This window comes from Copadichromis virginalis, linkage group LG16 (assembly GCF_057382275.1).
Source record: "Copadichromis virginalis isolate Kocher_CV1m ecotype Utaka linkage group LG16, C_Virginalis_male_GT1.1, whole genome shotgun sequence".
NCBI classification, from domain to species: domain Eukaryota; kingdom Metazoa; phylum Chordata; class Actinopteri; order Cichliformes; family Cichlidae; genus Copadichromis; species Copadichromis virginalis.
This window is the reverse complement of record NC_140633.1, coordinates 22085755-22106920: the sequence shown is the minus strand read 5'-3', so window position 1 is coordinate 22106920 and position 21166 is coordinate 22085755. Positions and strand designations below refer to the sequence as shown.

The 21166-nt window shown below is 41.0% G+C and overlaps 2 protein-coding genes across 5 annotated transcripts; both read left to right on the top strand.

Annotated features, from left to right (window-relative positions):
• The first annotated feature begins 8708 nt into the window (after positions 1-8708).
• LOC146690740 (gap junction alpha-8 protein-like) lies at positions 8709-9983 on the top strand. 4 transcript variants are annotated; one of them, XM_085433807.1, is made up of 2 exons: positions 8709-9635; positions 9714-9983. In XM_085433807.1, exons 1-2 carry the CDS (start codon positions 8709-8711, stop codon positions 9981-9983), a joined length of 1197 nt encoding a protein of 398 aa, XP_085289933.1. The 4 variants fall into 4 exon arrangements, with proteins under 4 accessions (XP_085289933.1, XP_085289935.1, XP_085289934.1 ...); XM_085433809.1 differs by having other exon boundaries at positions 8709-9752; positions 9849-9983; XM_085433808.1 differs by having other exon boundaries at positions 8709-9782; positions 9867-9983.
• Positions 9984-17475: 7492 nt separating this feature from the next.
• Positions 17476-20230, top strand: LOC146690739 (uncharacterized). Its single transcript, XM_085433810.1, has 6 exons — positions 17476-17678; positions 17847-17921; positions 18363-18701; positions 19600-19729; positions 19825-19849; positions 20027-20230. Exons 1-6 carry the CDS (start codon positions 17663-17665, stop codon positions 20120-20122), a joined length of 681 nt encoding a protein of 226 aa, XP_085289936.1. The 5' UTR covers positions 17476-17662; the 3' UTR covers positions 20123-20230.
• The last annotated feature ends 936 nt before the right edge of the window (positions 20231-21166 follow it).

Below are 21166 nucleotides of genomic sequence, written 5' to 3'. Positions count from 1 at the left end.
CAGACTCTACAGGCCTAAGTTAGTATGTTAAATGTTAAAGTTCAGAACAATCAAAAAACGACTTGTTTAGAAGAAAGCCGGTAGAAAGCCTCTTCCAATGGCAGCATGGCTTAGGTTTGCAAAGCTGCATCTGAACAAACCACAAGATGTTAACACTAAAGTCCATTGGATGTATGAGATCAAAGTGGAGATAATGCACAGTGGCACATTGGGTGGAAACCAAACACAGCATATGAGCACAAACACCTCATACCAACTGTCAAGCATGGTGGAGGAGGGGGGTGATGATTTGGTTTTATTTTGCAGCCACGGGAGCAACACCTTACAGCCACTGAGTTAGCCACAAACTCCGCTGTATACCAACGTATTCTAGAGTCAAACGTGAGGCCATATGTCTGACAGTTAAAGCTTGGCTGAAAGTGTCACGCAACAGGACAATGATCCGAAGCACAGCTGCAAATATAACCGAATGCCTGAAAAAGAAAAGAATGAAAATGTTGCTGTAGCCTCATATATAATAATCATTAACATGTTATGTCATATCACAATCATATGGCTTGGTACACTAAGAATATAGCCGTCCTGTCTTATCATTTTATGTCAAAACCAAAGATTTAGATATTTTATACATATATATACACATACAATACATACATGTCAAGAAGTGTGCTGATAAACCTTGAAGGCAAGTCGCAAAAAGAAATGATAACAGTTGCTGTGCACAGCAGTAACACAGCTGGTGGTGCTGAATCTTCCTCAGGCTATGCCCTCTTCTGAGAGGATGGATCAAAAATTCATGGATGGCATGGAATATATCTCTGTCTTCTGTAATCTCGGTCTTTTCTCCTTTTCTCTCTAGGCTCAGTGATGTTGCTACCGAACATCCTTTGCATTTGTGGACGTGCAGCCTCAGAGTTGCTGGATGCCAGTTCTCTGTTGAGTAATGATGCCCCCTATTGTGAGATTATACAAATCAATTTCAAAAGTGTGTAATGCATGAGGACTGCTGTGCATAATATGCAGGCATTTTAGCTGACTGTTGAACTTCGATGTCTTTAGAAAAAAGTATTAGAGGAGAACTGTGGGTCTGCAGGAAGTTATACATAAGATTAGGCCCATGGGATGGTTTAATATGCTTGTTGGGGTCACCAATTCCCATTAAAAAATGTTATTTGAAATTAACTGATGTTTCCTGCCTTTTAATTTGGGTTGCTGGCAATATTGACATCAACACTGACAAGTTTTCTTTTCTTATTATTCCATGTTCTGTTTTTCTCTGATTCCTTTGATCCACTTACTTCATTTCTTCACCTTGTAAAAAGCTTCTTTTATCAAGTATTTTAATATTAAAGTGTGAGTGCTTGTTTGAAGCTAAGAAAAAGAGTATTTCTATGTGCACTGCAGCCCCTGTTGGTGACTGCTTCCACAGAGAGTGATGAGAGTCCAGCCATTAACTGCAGCAAGGACACGACCCCACGATGGGGTCAAAGCAGAAGCACAAAAGAAAGAAGAAACAACCTTCTGCTTTAATTGCTGATGAAGGTGTAATTGTACTGTATGCAGTCCTTATATATGTGTTATGTGTCGTGCATACAAAAGTGTTTTGTTGCTTCTAAAGTACTCCTCCTCTAAAAATGTTTTCCCTCAGGGAGTGGTGTGAGATGTTCATTGTGTGAAGGGTAACGGGGAGGCCAAATCAAACCAACCCCCTGCTACTATGTGTTGGAATCACATAATGCATATTGTTAGATGTAACAGAGGTCTTAAATTGCATCACATTTATAAGTTCATTACAAACCTAAGATTTTGGTTACTTTCTCTCTTTCAAAGGCACTGTGAGCAGGAAATGCATGGCACCATCACGCTGTAGGAAGATCACCGTACGATATGTTTGTTAGCGTGTTGGCGTTCTGATTAACGTCCAGTTGGTGCCCTGCTTCGAGGTCTAATCTGGCCTCACGCCTCAATGCACGTGCTCAATAGGGTCCGCACCCTGCATCATGACATCATGTCTTTGTGCGAAATCCCGGAGCCATTCACGGGCCCACCGTAGGGCTTAGCATGCAAGCGTCCACTATACCAACACACAGCTCTTTAAAGGGACTCCCCTGGTCCCCCAGCTCAGTGGATACACCCTGAAGCCTCTACAGGGCTCTGCGCATGGCTTCTATTCTCCAACGCACAACGGGCGGAGCCCATGTGCCACCCAGGGCCAGAGGAAACAAGGATTTGGCCTTTTTGTTGGGAACATTTCTATAAGGGAAGATATGATTGCTCCTGGACACATGGAGACATACTATATCTCTATAGTCAGGCAACATTTACACTCAAGTTCCTGGCTGCCATGTCAGGCAGAGAAAAAGTGTAGCAAATGATTCGGGGACGTTTAACCCGGCAAGATAGTGCCTCGTGCATGGTTTGCTAAAGATTACATCATTCATTTGTGAAAAGCTGTGGGATCAGCGGAGCTCTGTTTGGAGGCCAAATCTGCCACCAACCAACAGATCAGAGAGCAGACATCAAGAGGTGGATTTGCTACTTCACCAGCCCTGTGATGTCACCTAGGCTTGTGAACACCATTGGCTGAGAGAGAGTGAGGGCAGGCTGTAACATGGGCAGAGCCGAGATACGCCCATAAAAGGAGTGATGACTTTTATCGATTAATGAATGCTAACTCTGAGTGCTGATACATCTTTTACACGTGGCTTTCGAGCATGAGGTCACCTCCAGCGTCTATCTGAAAAATCTGTAAAATAAACTGAGAAAACAATTAATCAGTGATGGTGCATCTCTTTCTTTTATTAGATATTGATAATGCTTACTACTTTCTGTTAATCAAATAGGCTGCGTCACTCATCTCGCAAACTCATGTATAAATAAATGGGAAAAGTCACTAAGCCATGCAAACATGACAAAAGACGCTAAACAGTGTGACTTCAGGAACAAGCAGAATAGCCATATAGCTCTTTTAAGAACAAGAGCATTGTTCAAACATCTTTCACTGAAGCCAGGGACTACAGGGCATTTGTGGAACTTGGAAGTGTGATTGTGCAGAGGGAAGTGAGTTGTGTAACTGTCAGACTGTGACTGTCCTGTAATTGTTCTGTTCTTTCCTTTAAGTTGGGGCATCGATGTTTTACCAAGAGAGCGAGTTTTCAACAGTTTAGACTAAGAACAAACAAAAGCTTTCTTCAAATAAACTCTTGCAAAGTTCAAGTGGGGTTTATAATAAAAGTATTAAATGTTGGCACAAAGAAATCTCAATGTTGATATTGAACAGGGCAAGCCTGCCGGGCTGGTAAGGTTTTGCATTTCAGTACAAAAACATCCTAATGCAAAACATCCTAATTGCTTATACTTATACTCGTATGCTCATACAGAAACATGGGGCATAGTAAAGCCATTTATTCACACAACACCATTTTACAGACAAGTAGCAACAAACATATGTTAAATCATTACTGGTAATGTTTTTAATGATGGTAATTATGAAGACTTTACACACAGATACTACAAAGGCAGTAAGGTTGAAGTTGCATCTTTATACTAATTAATTAGGAGGACAAACCTTTACCAGTGTAAACTTCAGTATAATCCTAAAGATTTTTACTTTAAGTAATCTGATTACATGAAAATGGAATGCAAAATGTTAAATCTAATGGTATCTGGTCAAGCAAAATGTACTTGACCAGTATACATTCTTTTATTACAGAGCATATTTTTAAAATGATTATTTTTTGCATCAATTAAACCTTTGATTTGATCTTTTTCAGCTGTCAAAATGATTGCTTCATGTTTACGAGGGCATAGAATCATTCTTTTGAGTGTAAGCATGTACAATTTATTTCTAAAGCATTTCTCAAGAAAAAAAAAACTGTTGCTCAATATCACAAGATGAGATGCCACATATAAAAACAAATACAAAAAATAAAAATAAAAATAAATCTTCAGAGTGTTCAAACATTGCAACTTGTTACAATGTAAGATCAGAAAGATTTGGTCAGTAGACCACAAAGACCTGCTAGACCTGCTAGCTTTCCTGCTAAAAAAACGAATATTATTAGTTTGATTTTATTCCCGTAGGTAAAGGAAGGCTTACTGACTGTCATTATGACAATTCAAATTACACTTGGTGGATCATTTCTTTATTATATGTTATAACTGATGGTTAACGCAAATATCTAATCCGCCAATCATTTGGCAGCAACTCAAAGCATTTAGGCATGTAGACGGGATCGAGATGACCTGCTAAAGTTCAAACTGAGCATCAGAATGTGAAAGAAAGGCCTAACTCCATGGTATGGAGGCCTATCTCCCCCCACCACTCCCCCTGCCAGTGGCAGACGCCCTCAGACATCGGTGCATTGGTGGTTCTTTGTGTCCGGGGATGGGCATCCAGGTACCCACCGGCTCACTCCTGGTGGCTGCTTGTCCCCCACCCCCTTCGGGTGGGGTGCCCTCGGCCTCTCGGCCTGGGGGTCGGTCACTCTGGCACAGCTGGCTGCCGGCAGAGCTCACGGGCACGTCACTGCAACCCCCCTGGCTTCTGCTCCGCGGCTGCTGAGCGACCCCTCATCTGGGGCTCTCCTCAGCTCTTTCTGGGATAGTGGTGCGGCTGCCCCTCTGTTAGTCTTCCTTGGTCTCCTTTGCTCTTGGGGCCTCTGGATGTCTGGAGCCTTTATCTCCTCCATACCTGCGTCATGCCCTGGAGGATGGGGCTGTGGCTCCCCACACCCTCTAGCAGATCATTACATGAAGGAACATTTTAAATACAAGCTCACAGGTGTACACACGGGTGCTCACACACACAAACTACACCCTTTTTGGCTGCTACCTATATTCACATAGATCATCGCTATGATGTTGTTTATTATATTGCTCTCTTTTTCTTTGCTTGTTTTCTCTTTTTTCTTTCTCAACAGATGATCCAGGTGATTGATATATGTACTTTTTGTCTGTTTGTTTTGTTGGTTTTTTGTTTTTGCCCTTTATCACCGTCCCTCTTCCCCACTCCTTTACTTTCCCTCTTTCTTTCTCCCTTTTCTTTTCCCCAGTCAAGTCTGTCCCGTGTTCAGCAAATGAAAATAAAATAAACAATAAAAGCAAAGGTGAATCAAATAGACCAATATGGCAAGGCTGGGATGGTCCATTTGGTAAAGTAAATCCGTCCGGCATCTTTCTTTGCCTTTAGACAACAATTCTGATGGCAAAAGAACCAAACGGGACAGGAAAGAAAAAAAAAGAATATGAAAGAAAGGCAATTTAGCAATTTAGGGAACTTTGATCGGCATGATTGCCGATGCCTGAGCTAATCTATATATTGCAGAAACTGCTGATCTGCTGGGATTTGCCGCACAATCGTCTCTAAGGTTTACAGAAAATGATCACCAAAGGAAAAAATAATTAGTGAGAAGCAGTTATCTGGGTGAAAATGCCTTGTTGATGTCAGAGGTCAGGGGAGAATTGCCAGACTGCTTCATGGAGATAGGAAAGTAATAGTAACTCAAATAATGGCTCATTAAGGCTGAGGTATGCAGAAGAGCTTCTCTGAATGCACAACATGTTGAACCTTGACCAAAATGGTCTACATCAGCGGAAGACCACACTGGGTTCCAACACTTTCAAGTAAGAACAGGAAACTGAGACTAAAAATTTTGGATGAATGCTGCCATCTAAGATGGCACAAAGCTCAAATCATTCCAAACTTGAAGTTGGCACTGTACTCAAATGGGCTCCAGTGTAATCAGATTTTGAGCCACCTTTGGGATGAAGTAGAATGGTAGATTACCATCATGCATGTGCAGCCAAAAAATCTCCATCAACTGTGGCATGCTATCATATTGACCAAAACCTTTGAGTATCTTGTCAAAGATACAAATATTTCAGAACGTTCTGAGTGCAAAAGCAAATCCAACCCAGTAGTAGCCAGGTGCAGCTAGCACTGTAGCCTGCAGGGTGTCCAGTGAATGAAGTTTATTTGGACATTAAGCCACACTCCAAAATCTATGAATTGCCCGAAAAAGATACCAAAGTACCAAAAAAGGGCAGCACAAAAACAGTCAAGCTGAATTCCACTGCCTTATTTCAGTGATAAATGCAGCTTCACCTAACAATTTGTAAGAAAAACAGAACCCTTCAAAGATTACCTTTGGTGCAGTCTGGCTGGTACTTTTTCCATGACATATAAACTTTCTAAAGTACCCCTCTCTCTCTTTGTACCCACACTCACTCACTCATCCTTCACTTTGTGACTCTATCTGGTAATCTGTGCTGTTGGTTTCAGAAATGGTTTTTACTCTCCTTTCTTTTCTGCTTTTCTTGAGGTTACTCAAAATAACATAACTATCAGTTGCTGGTTTCTGGGTTTGCCCGTCTGCTTTCTCAGTCACAAGTCCTCCATTTTTTCACCTTTCTGACAATAGCCTCCATCTGTGGAGGATGAAAGATTGAACTTAATATTGGTCTGGTGACTACAGTGGGCTTCTTTGTACGAAGTAATAGTGCTCAACCCTTCCCTGCTGTACCTTTCTTTTCCATCTTAGCAGTTACTGCTAATGAACCAGTTCAAACTGGTGAAGTTCGTCATGTTTATCACTGACATATTCCACATATCAGGATAAACTGGACAAATTGGAAATTAACCTGCATCGTCTAACATCTCAACGTGTATTTTTACGCTTTGTGGAGTGGAAATATGACTTATTTGGTTTGGTAGAAAATTATTTATTTATATTTTTAAATAGGCATCACATACCAGTTCGCCTATCTTTATGTTTTATGAAATAGCCTTATAAAACTCATGGTGATTTGTTAATAGTGTAATTGTCAAAACAATGGAAAACAACCTCACTGGGCACCGCTGCAGCTTTTCCTCTGTGCAAACATCTGTGGAATGACTCTGAGATCAAAGTTTGCAGCTGAATGTTTTTCTTCTCTCAGCTGGCAGAGTTTGACTAGTTCCCTAATAGAGACATTACAGCGTGTACAATCATTCAGTGCTTCACATTTTTCACACATAAATGACACACGTATGAGATACATACACACACAAAGGTCTCTTCTAGCATTAAAAAACTCACATTTTGTTCATCTAAAAGTTAAAATTTTAAATGTGTTTACATAATTTTTTTTTTATAAAATTGCCTTTATGGTATTTTTAAACCAGAAATAATATAGATAACAGTGTGCAAACAAACAAGATGTATAGTCCTGATTTATGTACAGAATACGAATTAGAGACATGCTTATATTTAACAAAAGTCTTTGTTTCATATAAGGACGAGTACTATTTTTTTCTTCATTTATTGAGAGACGCAGATTCTAATTTATTAAAGACAAAAGAAAAAGACTGTAACTGGTGAAAGAGGTTTTCCTTTTTTTAAGTAATATCTTAATTTTGAAATGTTGGAGATGGAAAGCCAAGAAAAAAAGTGCAGAAGCAGATTTTCCCAATCATCCATAGTAAATGTTGTGTGGATATAAATGTCGTGTTACTTGTAAACCATGTGCAGAATAATCACAGCCACATGCCAGACATAGTTGTAAAAGTCATTCAGTCAGACAAATAAAAGTGGACAGGAGCAAGCCACTGTTTCCTCAAATTTGGGAAAATACATTAATTAACCCTTTACATAGTTGAAATGACCTAATGCTCACTTTAGATAATCGTATAAACAACAGTGTTCAGTGTTACCGCACAAGGACATAAGCTCTCCTTCAAAGTTTGTCACTGACCTGCCTCTCTGCTCTAATGTTGGCCTGCACAGCCGGAAGCACATGCTGCTGCTCTTGTATCCTCTACTGTATCTATGCTTCTGTATACAGTATGCATGTTCGAGGAAGTCGCATGTATGTAGCCTGACTGCTCCGCTGTGGACCCGGTGCCCTGGCAGTACAGTGGCCATGTTGGTGTGGGAGCCTGAGGCCTGCTCCCATACATCCCCGCTCTGGTTTTGTTGATCCTATTGTCTCCTGCGTCACCACACGTCGCCCGGCAAATAAAGGCCGTCTGGCTCCAAGCTTAAATATTGCAGCAAACTAAAAACCAACCATCAGAGCCGATTCATTCACATCTGCTCAGTGGGGCGACAAGGACAGGGCTTTAGGTGGGAAAGAGGGCAGAAAAAAGTTCACTTTTCCCTGCTGGGTGCCAAGAGAACGGGACAGGACTCAACTTCGCCGGAGCCGCAGCTGTGGCAAGTTGCCCATTTGATTCGATTTATTATACATTTCAGGAAAAAGGGACTTTATTTTTATTTAGTGATCTCTTTTTTATTGGTTTATTTAGATATACAGTGTGTTATAGTCTGATAGCTTAGCAAAAGTAAAAGCTTGTAGTATTCACATTTGTTAACTTTCGTTAGTCCAGTTCACGATGAGAATATGCAGCCATTAGTACAGTTAAATCAATGCCTAGCTTAAAGGTTATTTTCATATTTGAAATTACCAGCAAATTGCTGTTTGTTGTTTACTTTCATCTTTCTGTATATTTGTGAATGTGTGCGTACAAATCAAATTTACGATCAAATTCTGGCGTTTGTTTGATTTTTAAATGTTTGCAAGTTTTTTCCTCTCATGCATAGCTTACTTTTGGCACCCTCTTTTCCCCTCCCCCTGTTGGTCCCTGCCTACCCCACCCTCCCTGTCCATCTGCACCCTTCGTGTCCCTCCCTACCCCACCCTTCATTCTGCAGTGCTACGGACCGATCATGGGTGACTGGAGTTTTCTGGGTAATATTTTAGAGGAAGTCAACGAGCACTCTACGGTGATCGGCCGGGTGTGGCTCACGGTGCTCTTCATCTTTCGCATCCTCATCCTGGGCACAGCAGCAGAGTTTGTGTGGGGCGACGAGCAGTCTGATTATGTGTGCAACACACAGCAGCCTGGATGTGAGAATGTGTGCTACGACGAGGCCTTCCCCATCTCCCACATCCGCCTGTGGGTGCTGCAAATCATCTTTGTGTCCACGCCGTCTCTGGTGTACGTGGGTCACGCTGTCCACCATGTCCACATGGAGGAGAAACGCAAAGAGCGGGAGGAGGCAGAACTTAGCCGGCAACAGGAGCTGAGTGAGGAGCGTCTTCCTCTGGCACCTGACCAGGGAAGCGTCCGCACCACTAAGGAGACCAGTACGAAAGGAAGCAAGAAGTTCAGGCTGGAGGGCACCCTGTTGAGGACCTACATCTGCCACATCATCTTCAAGACACTGTTTGAAGTGGGCTTTGTGGTGGGCCAGTACTTTCTGTATGGCTTCCGCATCTTGCCGTTGTATAAATGCAGCCGCTGGCCCTGCCCCAACACGGTGGACTGCTTTGTGTCTCGCCCCACGGAGAAGACTGTCTTTATCATCTTCATGTTGGCTGTGGCCTGTGTCTCACTGTTCCTAAACTTTGTGGAGATCAGTCACTTGGGCCTGAAGAAGATTCGCTTTGTCTTTCGAAAGCCAGCCCCTGCTCCGGGGCCTTCCCAAGGCGAGGGGTTGGCCCCCCTGCCGCCACAAGGGAAGAGCCTGCCCCCCCTGGCTGTTCCCTCTCTGCAGAGAGCAAAAGGTTACAGGCTGCTGGAGGAGGAGAAAGCTCCCCCCATGACTCACCTCTACCCACTGGCTGAGGTGGGCATGGAGGCTGGCAGAGGGGCCCCACCCTTCCAGGGGTTGGAGGAGAAAGCGGAGGAAGTGCTGCCCATGGAGGACATCTCTAAGGTGTATGACGAGACTCTGCCCTCCTACGCCCAGACCACTGAGACAGGAGGGGTGACATTACACGAGGAAGAGGCTGAGGAGGTACAGGCACCAGAGGCGGAAGCAGAGAGGGTGGATCTGGCTGCAGAAGAGGACATCGAGGTAGAGGAGGCGGTGAATGGGGAGGGGGCAACTCCAGCAGAGGCAGGAACGGAAGCTGCGGAAACGATAGAAGACAACAGGCCGCTGAGCCGACTGAGCAAAGCCAGCAGCAGGGCCAGGTCAGACGATCTCACCGTATGAACCTGTGAGACACCTGCACACACTAAAACGTTCAATGTGAAAGAGAGCACACACACCTATCTCAAGACAATGCACACTCTTGAACAGGCAGGTCAGAAACCAAATGTATGAAAAACAAAATCAACAGGGACTAAAACCTTTTAGGATTACCAAGTTACAAAAAACCCCAACAAAAACAAAAAAATGTTTGTGATAACTATGAAATATTAAAAAAAGAGTAGATTAGAAAAACAGGAGTTTTTTTTTTATTAAGCGTGTTCTTATATTTAAAAATATATTGAAAGGACACATGTGAGGGAGGATGTTTTTACTTGACGATCCTTGTTCAATTTTTAGAAACATCTTTTCTATTGAAAGACTTATAATAGTACATACTAGAGGGATAGACCTTTTTACACAGGGTTTGAGTAGATAGGGGAAAAGGGGGGTTATAATATACTTGTGTGTCTGCATTTCAGTTCTATCGCCGTAGTTAGGCACCGACTTTCATTCCCATTCAGGCACCACATACTGCAAATGCAGCATGTTGCTGCAAGCCTTGCCAGCGAGAAGGCTCTCGCGTGGAAAATACACCTGACTAAATGTCGGCACATTAACGTGTAGCCTGCAAAGGTCTTTGTGAAGAAGCAGAACAAGTCCATTTTCAGGTTTTAGAAGAGCATTCCTCTTTTGCACATTCAGAGGTTTCAGCTCTATGCAAGGCCTTTAACCCTCACAACACCTCATCCATTGCATCCATGTACACAGGATTCTTTTGAGTAAACAGAGATGTGCATCAGTATTGGAGCGTTTCTCTCTTTTTCATGTTTATATACCAGGTAGCGCAGCCAGAGCTGAGTAAGTCCGGAATAAAGAAAAAAGAAAAAAGAAAAAAAAACAGAAAAAAAGAGACCACATGTCGAATGTCTTTTTCAGTCCGCATTTCTTCTTTTTGAGATTTGCTTATGTTGTGTTGCCTTTAAGAGCGCTGCGTACTGTGATATCAACAGCCCGTGGAAGAGAGCAGAGCTTATTTTGCCCTATCAGAGAGTGAACTATAGCGGCGACCTCAAACCAAATCCTCTCTTTTCGTGCTATACAAACAAGCGTCCGGCCGATAAAGATCATGCACCATCAGCACAAAGTATTGTTGGAGGCGGGACAATAAAAGAAACCGTGCTCATCAATGAAAACAAGCATCCTTAACCTGGCTGTGGAGAAAAAAAATCTTTCTGCGTGATTTTATCCAAGCACAGCAGAGAACATACCCCTTAAGAAAACACAATAGTTGTGATATGCTTATAAATACAGAGAGAAACAACTGTAGGGGAGGGGGGAGTCCAGCTGTACATAATGCCCTATCACATGCCTAATATTGTACATAGTGTGCAGCTGTTTTTAGTTATTTCACTGTCCACTGCAAACACACATTCTCATTGTGACAACACTAATAATTTAATCCCACAAGCCCACTGTAGACAGAAAATGCCCAGCAGCAGGATCATACATCTATCTGAGTAAAGGAGACCCATTTCCTCACTATTACAAAGTGTGTTTAAGCCTTGGATTTATTAAAATCTTCTTGTTTACTCAAACCAATGCAACTGTGAGACTTCCAGTGCCTTTTCTGTAAGTGTTAATTATTGTAAGTGGTTTCATTGCTACGTAAACTTGATGTTTTACTTCCTTTTTTGTTTTTTATGATTGGTTTCATTTCTTTGTGACCCCTCTGTACACACAAACACCTCCACGTAACATCACGTCTCTGTAATATACCTACGACGATAATATAATGACTTTTATTTTAAACATGTTCAGATATAAGTGCATAAAGCTTCACGTTTGTGGACATTAACCCATTCATGCAAAATGAGCTGATGCTCAATCTGTGCCTCTATGCCACACATGTACATCTCACAGTGTTGGATTTGGGGGCACTTCACCTCCCATAATCCCATGTGGCAGAAACTGAGCCTTTAATGAACAGCCAAATTATTAAACACACATATAACAATGTTTTGCTCAAATATGCTGCTGGCTGTTTTGTACATCAATATGCTGGTATTGTATAGTTCTGTGTATTTTAAGACTGTTGCATTGCCTGTATGTTTGTAAGAATACATGATTAATCTTTGGAAAGGAGAAAAAAAAATCCTTTTTACTAACTTGTAGTCTTCTCTGCTGATAGATGTGTGGCTGTATCTTCTTTTGAAAAGTGAACCGACGCAATAAAAAGTCACACGTGGTCAAGACGTGTCGTGTCAGTGTTTCTCTGGGGAGCATGCACCCAATGACGCACACGGAGTGAAACAAGATACAACATCAAAACAGAAATAAGAGGAAGATAGAAACACAGAAGAATTTCAGTCCACCCCCTACACACTATAGATTTAGTAACTGTGTAGGGTGTAGTGGGTAGAGTAGTGGGCGACGTGGGCTTAAGTTTCAGCTTGTAATATTTGGTGTAACACAGACTTGTGCTTTTTCCTTTATACTGACTAAATGAAAATCTAACATGAAAACTCTATTTATTGCACAGTTCAAAAGTCTGTTATTCAGTTCAGATTTTCCAGTTTTATATTATCATTTTGATTTGCCTTTTTTTTAATAATAGATCAAAGACATTTGCCAATGCAGAAGCAGAAATCTCAAACTGTGGACGTGCATATATTAAATAATAAAAAACAACAATGTATTTATCTTTTTCTTCTCCTTTCGGCTGCTCCGTTGAGGGGTCACCCGAACAGATCATTTGTCTCTCTCCCTATTTTACTCCTGCCTAACAGCTCCACAGTCCCTATATTCAAAGACCCTACCCCTCTGATTTCTCTCTTGCTGTGTCCAAACACACCTTCTCCCTCTCCTCCTCTTCCTCGGTCTTTGATCAACAGCGGCACAGCTATCCATGCTGGTCAACAGCACTGGTGGCAATTGCCCTTTCTTGGGGGCCTGCATTGGGCTTTGGCCTCCCGTGGAGGTGTTAAAACAAAATTATTATAATGCAGAACTTTCTATTTCAGAATGACACTTATTAAACCATTAGGCTGTATCTTAACACTTTATTTTTGCAGATGTTATGATTAACTAAAATATTTAAAAATGATCAGATGTAGTGGAGATTGTATACGATTGAAATGTAAGTATATAGGAGTATGTTAACGTTGCACTATGGTAAAAATGGCAAATGGCCTGTATAGCGCTTTACTAGTCCCTAAGGACCCCAAAGCGCTTTACACATCCAGTCATCCACCCATTCACACACACATTCACACACTGGTGATGGTAAGCTACAGTGTAGCCACAGCCACCCTGGGGCGCACTGACAGGGGCGAGGCTGCAGAACACTGGTGCCACCGGGCCCTCTGACCACCACCAGTAGGCAATGGGTGAAGTGTCTTGCCCAAGGACACAACGACCGAGACCTATACTCAAGTACATAGAATTAATTTCACCCATGACTACTTGCCATCCTCCCAGGTATTTGAGGAACTAGGAACAACATGACCCTAGAGTCTGCGACAGATAGAAAAGAGAAGCAATCACTATCAGATCTTAGAGTAACTGTTTCCCATTTTTACTTAATCTTCTTCTTTCTGGACGAGCAGAATACACTCATTCATTGTTCACAGTTTTTAATTGTCTCTAAGTTAAACTTGATTTAACCAGTCAAGTGATGAAAGGCTGTGAGGCACCACTAAGGGGCAGTATTGTTAAAATTAATTTTAGTCCACATGCCTGTTCTATGGCATAATTTTGCATGTGGTAATCTGAAGATCATGGCTTTCTGTCTACATTTTTATACTATTATTTGTCATAAACAAAATCTCTAACATCAAACAAACTTTAGATGAGGATTAACAGAAAATTCCATTTCAGAGAAACTTTTGTTCCCTCTACATCTTGCGGCATCTTGGGCTTCCTCTTGAGTTAAGATATAGATCTTGTGGTATCACCATATCCTGTACACCTATTTTGCAAAGTTAAAAGTTGTATTAACCCTAGAACACTATCGCTGGGTGAATTACACCCGAGAAAATACATTTACATGATTTCTCTCTCCTGCAGCTGTTTGCGTGTCGAGGAGCCTGTGCCATCACCAGGGAAGTCTCAAATGTCCCAGGAATAGGTGGACCAAAGACCAGCTTTCCAGAGTCATTATTTTGTTTTAGGAGTTTTATTTTTCATTTTGTTAGACATGGCACAGTTGAAAGTAAAAGAAGACCACTCTAATTTGTCATGTGTTGTCATATTTTGATATATTTGATTACTTTTCATTGGTTATATTATATCGGGTAAAAATCACCCGGCATTAGTGATCGTGTTACTATTTATAGCGATAGTGTTCTAGGGTTAAGATAAAAATGAGGGCTTGGTAAGGCTGAGGAAAGCCAAGTGAGACAGTCATAGCATATTATTATTTTACTACTTTAATAACAACCATGTAGTTCCACAGTGTTTTTCTTCAGTCAAGTGAAGTAAAAATGCCATAGCAACACAAGTTTGTTGCCATGCCATTTTACAGTAATATGCATGGTGGATCACCACAAATGGTTAGTTAGGTTTATATGAGCAGGCAGAGCAGCTTTTAGCTAAAAAAAGAAATTAGGCCACATAACAATTTACAATTCAGTTTTATTTATATAGCATTAAATTAAAACAGCATTTTAAATACATCAGGAACAACAGAGTTTTAAAACTGCAAGCGAAGTGCTCTAATGAAGGGATATGGTAATATAAGGTCATTAATATAAGATAGGGCCTGATTATTACAGACAAGTGACTTTTATTTGGCCTTTCAACCATGTGCAGTGGTACAGTACAGAGTGAAACGAGACAACGTTCCTTCCTGGTGCTACATATGACATATAACAGATGAACACAGGACTACGTAAAATGCAAAAGGGCAAAACAGTGGAAGACCGGATGGAACAGGACGATACAGACACAAGACAGTGCAATGGAAGTGTGCAAAATGCTATTCTATTGTGCAAAACGAGTGAGTATTGTGCAAAAAGTAGCTTGGTGTCTGAAGGTGTGCATGTGAAGCTTGGGCTTCAAGATGGCGCTAGTGTGTACGGCTTGCCGTCTGATTCTGTTTGTACTAGTGTTTTATTTTTACTTTGTTTTAAAACATGCTAACTCTCTGCTTGTATATGATCGTCAAATGCTGCTGGCTATAAGATCCTCTCAGTTAAAAACTCTTTATTGCAATCGTGGATATCAGGGAACCTTCTCCCCACCACTCCTGTCAGGAGTTCCAGCTTGTCTCCGTTGCGTTCCGGCGCTACCTCAACTGAGAGGGCGCCGTAGACGCCGTGGGAAACGCAGTGGCTTATTGGTGAGAATGAAGGCAACCTGGACACGATTTCGAAAAATACCTCACCCTATCCCGACTGGATTTGACCGCGTCAACTACTGGCACTCTTTGGACACGGCTTACACCTGCCTGACACCTGTTGTCGGGCTTACGACAATAACCCCGCGCCAGCGTCGCCCCCGTCTTCGCTCAGGTGGAGTAAACCCTCAGAATCTACGGCCGATAGGTCGGGCACCCACATCGGCTGCTGAGCCACCTGTACCACTGAGATTAAGTCTTGTTAATGCACGATCGCTAGCAAATAAAACTTTTATTCTTAAGGACTTTTACCAATCGGGAGCTGGATCTAATGCTTTTAACGGAAACTTGGCAGAGAGTCGGTGAGTCCAGTTGTTTTACTGAACTTTTACCGCATGACTGTGAGTATCTTAATGTGCCGAGGATGACTGGGCGTGGTGGTGGAGTGGCAGCTGTTTTTAGGAAGAAGCTCTCTTGCAAACAACTCTTAACTGACTCATATTCTAGTTTTGAACTTCTGGCGTTTGAATTGGGGCATCCCTGCCCGACACTCGTTGCAGCTGTATATAGACCTCCAAAATACCACAAGGATTTTACCCAAGGCTTTTCAAACTTCGTTGGAGATTTTAATATTCATGTGTGTTGTCCCTCCAATTCGCTGGCCAGAGACTTTTTAAGCTTGATAGACTCCTTCAGTCTTGCTCAACTTGTGTCTGGGCCAACCCAGAAACAGGGTCATACATTGGATCTTGTGCTGTCTCTAGGGTTACCGGTCCTAAACATGGAAATATGTGATGCTGTTTTTTCTGATCACTGCCCTGTTGTGTTTGACATACTTTTCTCTCTCTGCCATTTTACACCTCTTATTTCAACACGTCGTTGTTGTGTTTTTAACCCATCTACAACAGAACAATTTTCTATTGCTTTTAAAAAAGTTTTAAGATCTCCCCTTGGCTTTGGCAGGAAATTGCAAAAACTGTTGGATGAGTGGAGTCACCTGTAATCCAGAGGGCGGGTGCAGTAGATGTCCTGGAGGGAGGGAAGAGATGTACCCATGATCCTCTTCGCTGCTCTCATTACTGACTTTTCCTGGCAGGACTGTGTTCAGGAGCCATAACACACAGTGATGCAGCTTGTGAGTGTACTCTCAACGGTGCCTCTGTAGAAGGTGCTCATAATGGGGGTTGAGGCTCTTGCACACCTCAGTTTGTAGAGAAAGTAAAGTAAGAGCTAATAATAGCGAATATTAACATTTCTCTGAAGGAAATTTCCAAGTGTGGAATGTTTTGTTTTAGTGAAGGTAAACGAACCGCAACATTTCTAAAACTCATGTGTGTGTGTAATGCCTGAAAACATGAGACAGGCTGTGAACTACGACTCACTGAGGTTGAACAATCCACAACCGTGCATTCATCACAAAGACAAAGTAAAACACAATCATAAAACAAACAGACAACAAACAGCCATAACATTGCTTAAGTGTCTGAAAGCTCTGCTACAGGAAGATGTGTCAGAATATCAAACAACTGATCCAAAATGACAGCGTGATATAAATGTGAGCAAGTGGTGCCTGGATATGTTAGTGTGTGTCTCTGACAGATAAAAATAGCACTGTCTAGGGTCAGAGATTCCAGTAATTTATGCCTCAGAGGTCCAAATATATGAGTCACATGGATTGTGGGTAAAAGTACTTGCTCTCACTGCACTTTGCAGATGTTTTCAGTTTTTGGAGACTGCCTTCTTCCCAAAACCTGGGTGAACTACTATTTACTATTTACTACTTTATTATAAATTATTATTGTTAAACAGATAGGGTTTGCTCAACTGTAGCTTGGAACATTATTTTCAAACTCAAGGGAATCTTTTTCATATCTTGCACTCTTTTATGTTTGACTTTTTACTGCCTACAATGCCAAGTAAGAGCACAAAGTTGTGACTGCTGAAAGGGGTTTCGTTACAGTGTTCCTCTTCCTAGTTTCAAGTGGACTTTTATGCATTTTTAAAAATGACAGACGAAGCAAATACATGCCATGCGATCTGTAGCCTCTCGCTGTGGTGTTGGTATAAGTAGAACATTGCAATAAAGGGTTGTAAGCGACTACAGCATGTACTCTCAGAGCAAAGGCCAACCAAACAAATATGAGCATGTTTCTCACATGGCCACAGATCAAAGTTTTTCACTTCCTGTGTGGAACCGTATCTGTGGTATTGTGAAAGAACGACAGCGAGGCTGTATCTTAACGCTATGCACGTATGCCCCCCGTAGAAGCTGTGCCTTCTAATTACTATAGCTATTAGATATTGCTTTTTCTTGCTTTTGCGACCTTAAAGCTGTTGTCGTATTGAGATAAGGACCAAACAGCATATGGCAATCAATACTGGTAAGAGAATTGCTGTTTATTACTCTCAAGGATATTACATTTCAAATCTAATTGAAGCTCTCGTAGTAAAAGATGCAAATAAACTACCAGTTAGAAATATTCGCAGATCATCCAGCACATACTGAAAATATGTTTCTAAATTATCTTTCCTTCATGTTGCTATGGAAGACTTTTCAAGATATTTGGGCATCAACTGGACCTTGACTCTGATATGGTGCTTCTTCTATATTTTCTTGCAAGCAGGTAAAATAAATTTGAACTCTCTCTGACAATGTGCAGAGCAATATGTGACCCATAGAACAGCAACGATAAGCTGAATATGTGGGTGAGTTATAGTTGTAGCTTTTTGCTAGCAAGGTTGATTTTCAGTTCAGTTACGACAGCTTTAATCGGCAGAAGACTGCTACTTAAACTTTAATGCACTACTTTTTGTGGCTTTGCTCCCTACACTTTGAAATGCAAACATGACTATGTTTAAGTTACTTAATCTCTATAATTAACAAAAATATTACGCTAGCAATGTATGTACAGTTTAAATGATTTGCAAATCAATTAATTGTCTTTTTATAGACATTTTGAGCTGTGTTCAGATTTTTTGAGGAATAGTTTTATTTTCCTGTTGCTTTAGTATTCAAAAGTTTCCAGCAAAAACAAAACCTACAATATGATTTTCTTTTTTATCAGAAACACACAGGATCTCACAGACAGCTGGGAGCACAGTGACCCTGAACTGCAGCAATGACTCAATTAGCAACTTAACTCAACTGGCGTGGAAAATGAACGGGGAGATTCTGTTCACTATCAGGACAGACAAAACCTTAAACAGCAGCTCAAATGACTCAAAGGTCAGATTTGTAACGTCCTCTAAAGCTGAGAGCCTGAAGCTGAACATGTCCATGTTAAAGAGCCAACTATATGCATTAACCATAACGAGAGCCCAGAGGTGGCACACGGGAAACTACACTTGTGAATTCTCCGCATCAAAGGGAGTCGGGGAAAAGAAATGGGAACTCGTAATTACAGGTGAATTACTCATTTTGAAGTTTACAGGTCACATAAAAACACAAGCATTCCTTAAACACCTGAAGTAACAACAAGAGAAATTATTTATCATGACTGAGGGGGTAGTCAAGCTATGGAAACAGGAAGAAGGGGGCAATAACGACACTTTCCATATCAACTTCTCTCTCTCTCTCTCTCTCTCTCTTTGTATCAAAGACAAAAGTTGGGACTGCCAGTGGTTTGGAAGCTTTTAGCGTGGAGTAGGTGAAAGTTGAGTTTCCCCTACCACTGCTTAAATGTTATTCTAGGGGAAAGTCAGACACTGAAAGTTGCCTCTGTGTTCAAACACAAAAGAGGCGAAGACATCTGGCTTCACTTACATTGCCTTTATATTTGTGTTTCTTACAACTCTAGACATTTTGTGGTTAGATTGGTTTAATGTAAAATTTATTTTCTGTAAAGCTTGCAGGTTTCGGAATTTGACACAAAGAAGAATTATGAATAGGAACATGTTTTGAGAGGCTGAGGTCTTTAGAGAGACCACAGGGGAAGTGTAAGCAGTGCTAACTTCCTTTCTGCAGGTCTAAAACAGACTAGAAAACTCATACTGGTCTTCCAGTGCATAAAAAATATATTAGATCACCCAATGTAGGGTTTATAACACATCACTAACAGAATCCTTTTTTATGTTTCTGCAATGGTTAATAGGCTTAAAACATGGGCAATAAAAACATCCAAAAGAAAGGCTCATAAGAATATAATCTTAAAATGAGTTTCTGACAGAGTTCTAAAATATTTGTCTTTAACAGTTTTTAGGATAGGTGGTCTAATAGATTTGTTAAACACTGTACATGGAAGTGAAAAAAGTTAACTGAACATTAGAACTGCAGTGAAACAAGTTCGTTTTTGTATTTTACAGAGGATGCTGAAGCAGGAAATCAATCGAAAATCCCACTTGCCATAGCCGTTATTGTACCTTGTACATGTTTCCTGATCTTTCTAATTACTATTGTGATCATTCAGAGAAAAGTCTGCAAACGACGTTCACGGTAAGTTGCCTGCAGTCACTGCTTTTAAACAGTTTTATGCTAAATGTATTACACTGCTAGGATTAAAAACAACATGTCTCTCTCTCTTTTTATAGCTCTCGTTCTCCCGCTTCAATAATGGTAAATATAATCATTTTTATATTGTCTGTTGAGAAGCAACAAGCAACCAGTCTGTTTCTATGCAAGATCAAGCTGGTCCACTACCTTTTCCACTTTAGGTATTACTAAACATCTGGACATGTTTAGTGGTGCCGAAACATCTGAATTTGGTTTTCTTCCCATGTTTTTGTGCAACAGGAGCAGAAAGAAGATATTTATGAAAACTGCCTGGAACTTGAAAATCGCCGACGTAGTCAAATTCAGGTTCAACCTTACAAATACAGAGTTCAATGATATGGACCACACAAAAGACTCAACTTTTTATAGCAACAGATTTAAACAGCTTTCTTACATGTAATTTAATAATAAAAACAAATATAAAATGTACTTAAAGCTGCATTTTTCTTGGCTACTTGAACTTCTGTCAGTTTATAAATAAGTCAGCAGTTTACACATTTGCCATTTCAATAAGGAGAGATCGTTCGGAAGAACTGATCTCTATGATATACTGAGATAGAAAAATGGATTGATGTATCTGGTGACTGAACTATGGTCCCAATGGTGATCGGATTTAAGACAAACCCCATCTGGAGTCGTAGTGCTGATGGTGGTGAAAATGAAGATTATGGCTCTGAGTGACTCAGCAAGGTGGAAATGGGGAGGAGGTGGGTTGCACGTATGAGACTCTGAAAGTGTAAGTAACAGACCATTGAGATTTAAACTCTGCAGAGTGGAAGCTGATTGGCTCAAAGAAGGCGGTTAAGAAGATGATTGGACTGCTATAAGGATGTTAGTATTGAGATTAACAGCGTGGGAATGTAGCAGTAATGCAAAGAGTTCCAATAGTGGTTTACGTCCTGGAGCTCTTCCTTGGATGTCAGTTGTGCCAAGTCTCTTTTGTATTGTTCAATCTCAACACCTGGGTTCTGGGTTCTTCATTTGGATGAGTCACTGTTTACTCTTGGAATAATTTGGGTCTGACCACTGCTGGGAAATTTCACTGTTACCTGTATTTTTGTACACAGTAGCTCTCACTGTGGTTTGCTGGAGTCCCAAGGCCTTAGAGATAGTTTTGCAACGCCTTCAAAACAGATAGCAGCCTGGAAAGAGTAGAGTGTCAGTAAATTCAATGTCGTCTGACATGAACTTGTCTGGTGAAATAAAACCCAGATTTATAAAAACTGCATTTAACCACATTTCGTTCATGATTTAACAAGGGCAGCAATTGCTTTTTCACACAGGGTCAGGTAGCTTTTCTTAATTAACAACTGAAATCGTCATTTAATAACTACATTTTACATTCACACTTCACTCTGAAACATGTAATGGTGAGAAATA

Bases quoted from the DNA above. Each gene is read 5' to 3' on its own strand.
- LOC146690739 (XM_085433810.1), top strand. The intron at 17,922-18,362 runs GTAAAATAAATT...CTTTTTTATCAG, and splicing joins CTATATTTTCTTGCAAGCAG to AAACACACAGGATCTCACAG. The intron at 18,702-19,599 runs GTGAATTACTCA...TGTATTTTACAG, and splicing joins ATGGGAACTCGTAATTACAG to AGGATGCTGAAGCAGGAAAT.
- LOC146690740 (XM_085433806.1), top strand. From the start codon at position 8,709: ATGGGTGACTGGAGTTTTCTGGGTAATATTTTAGAGGAAGTCAACGAG.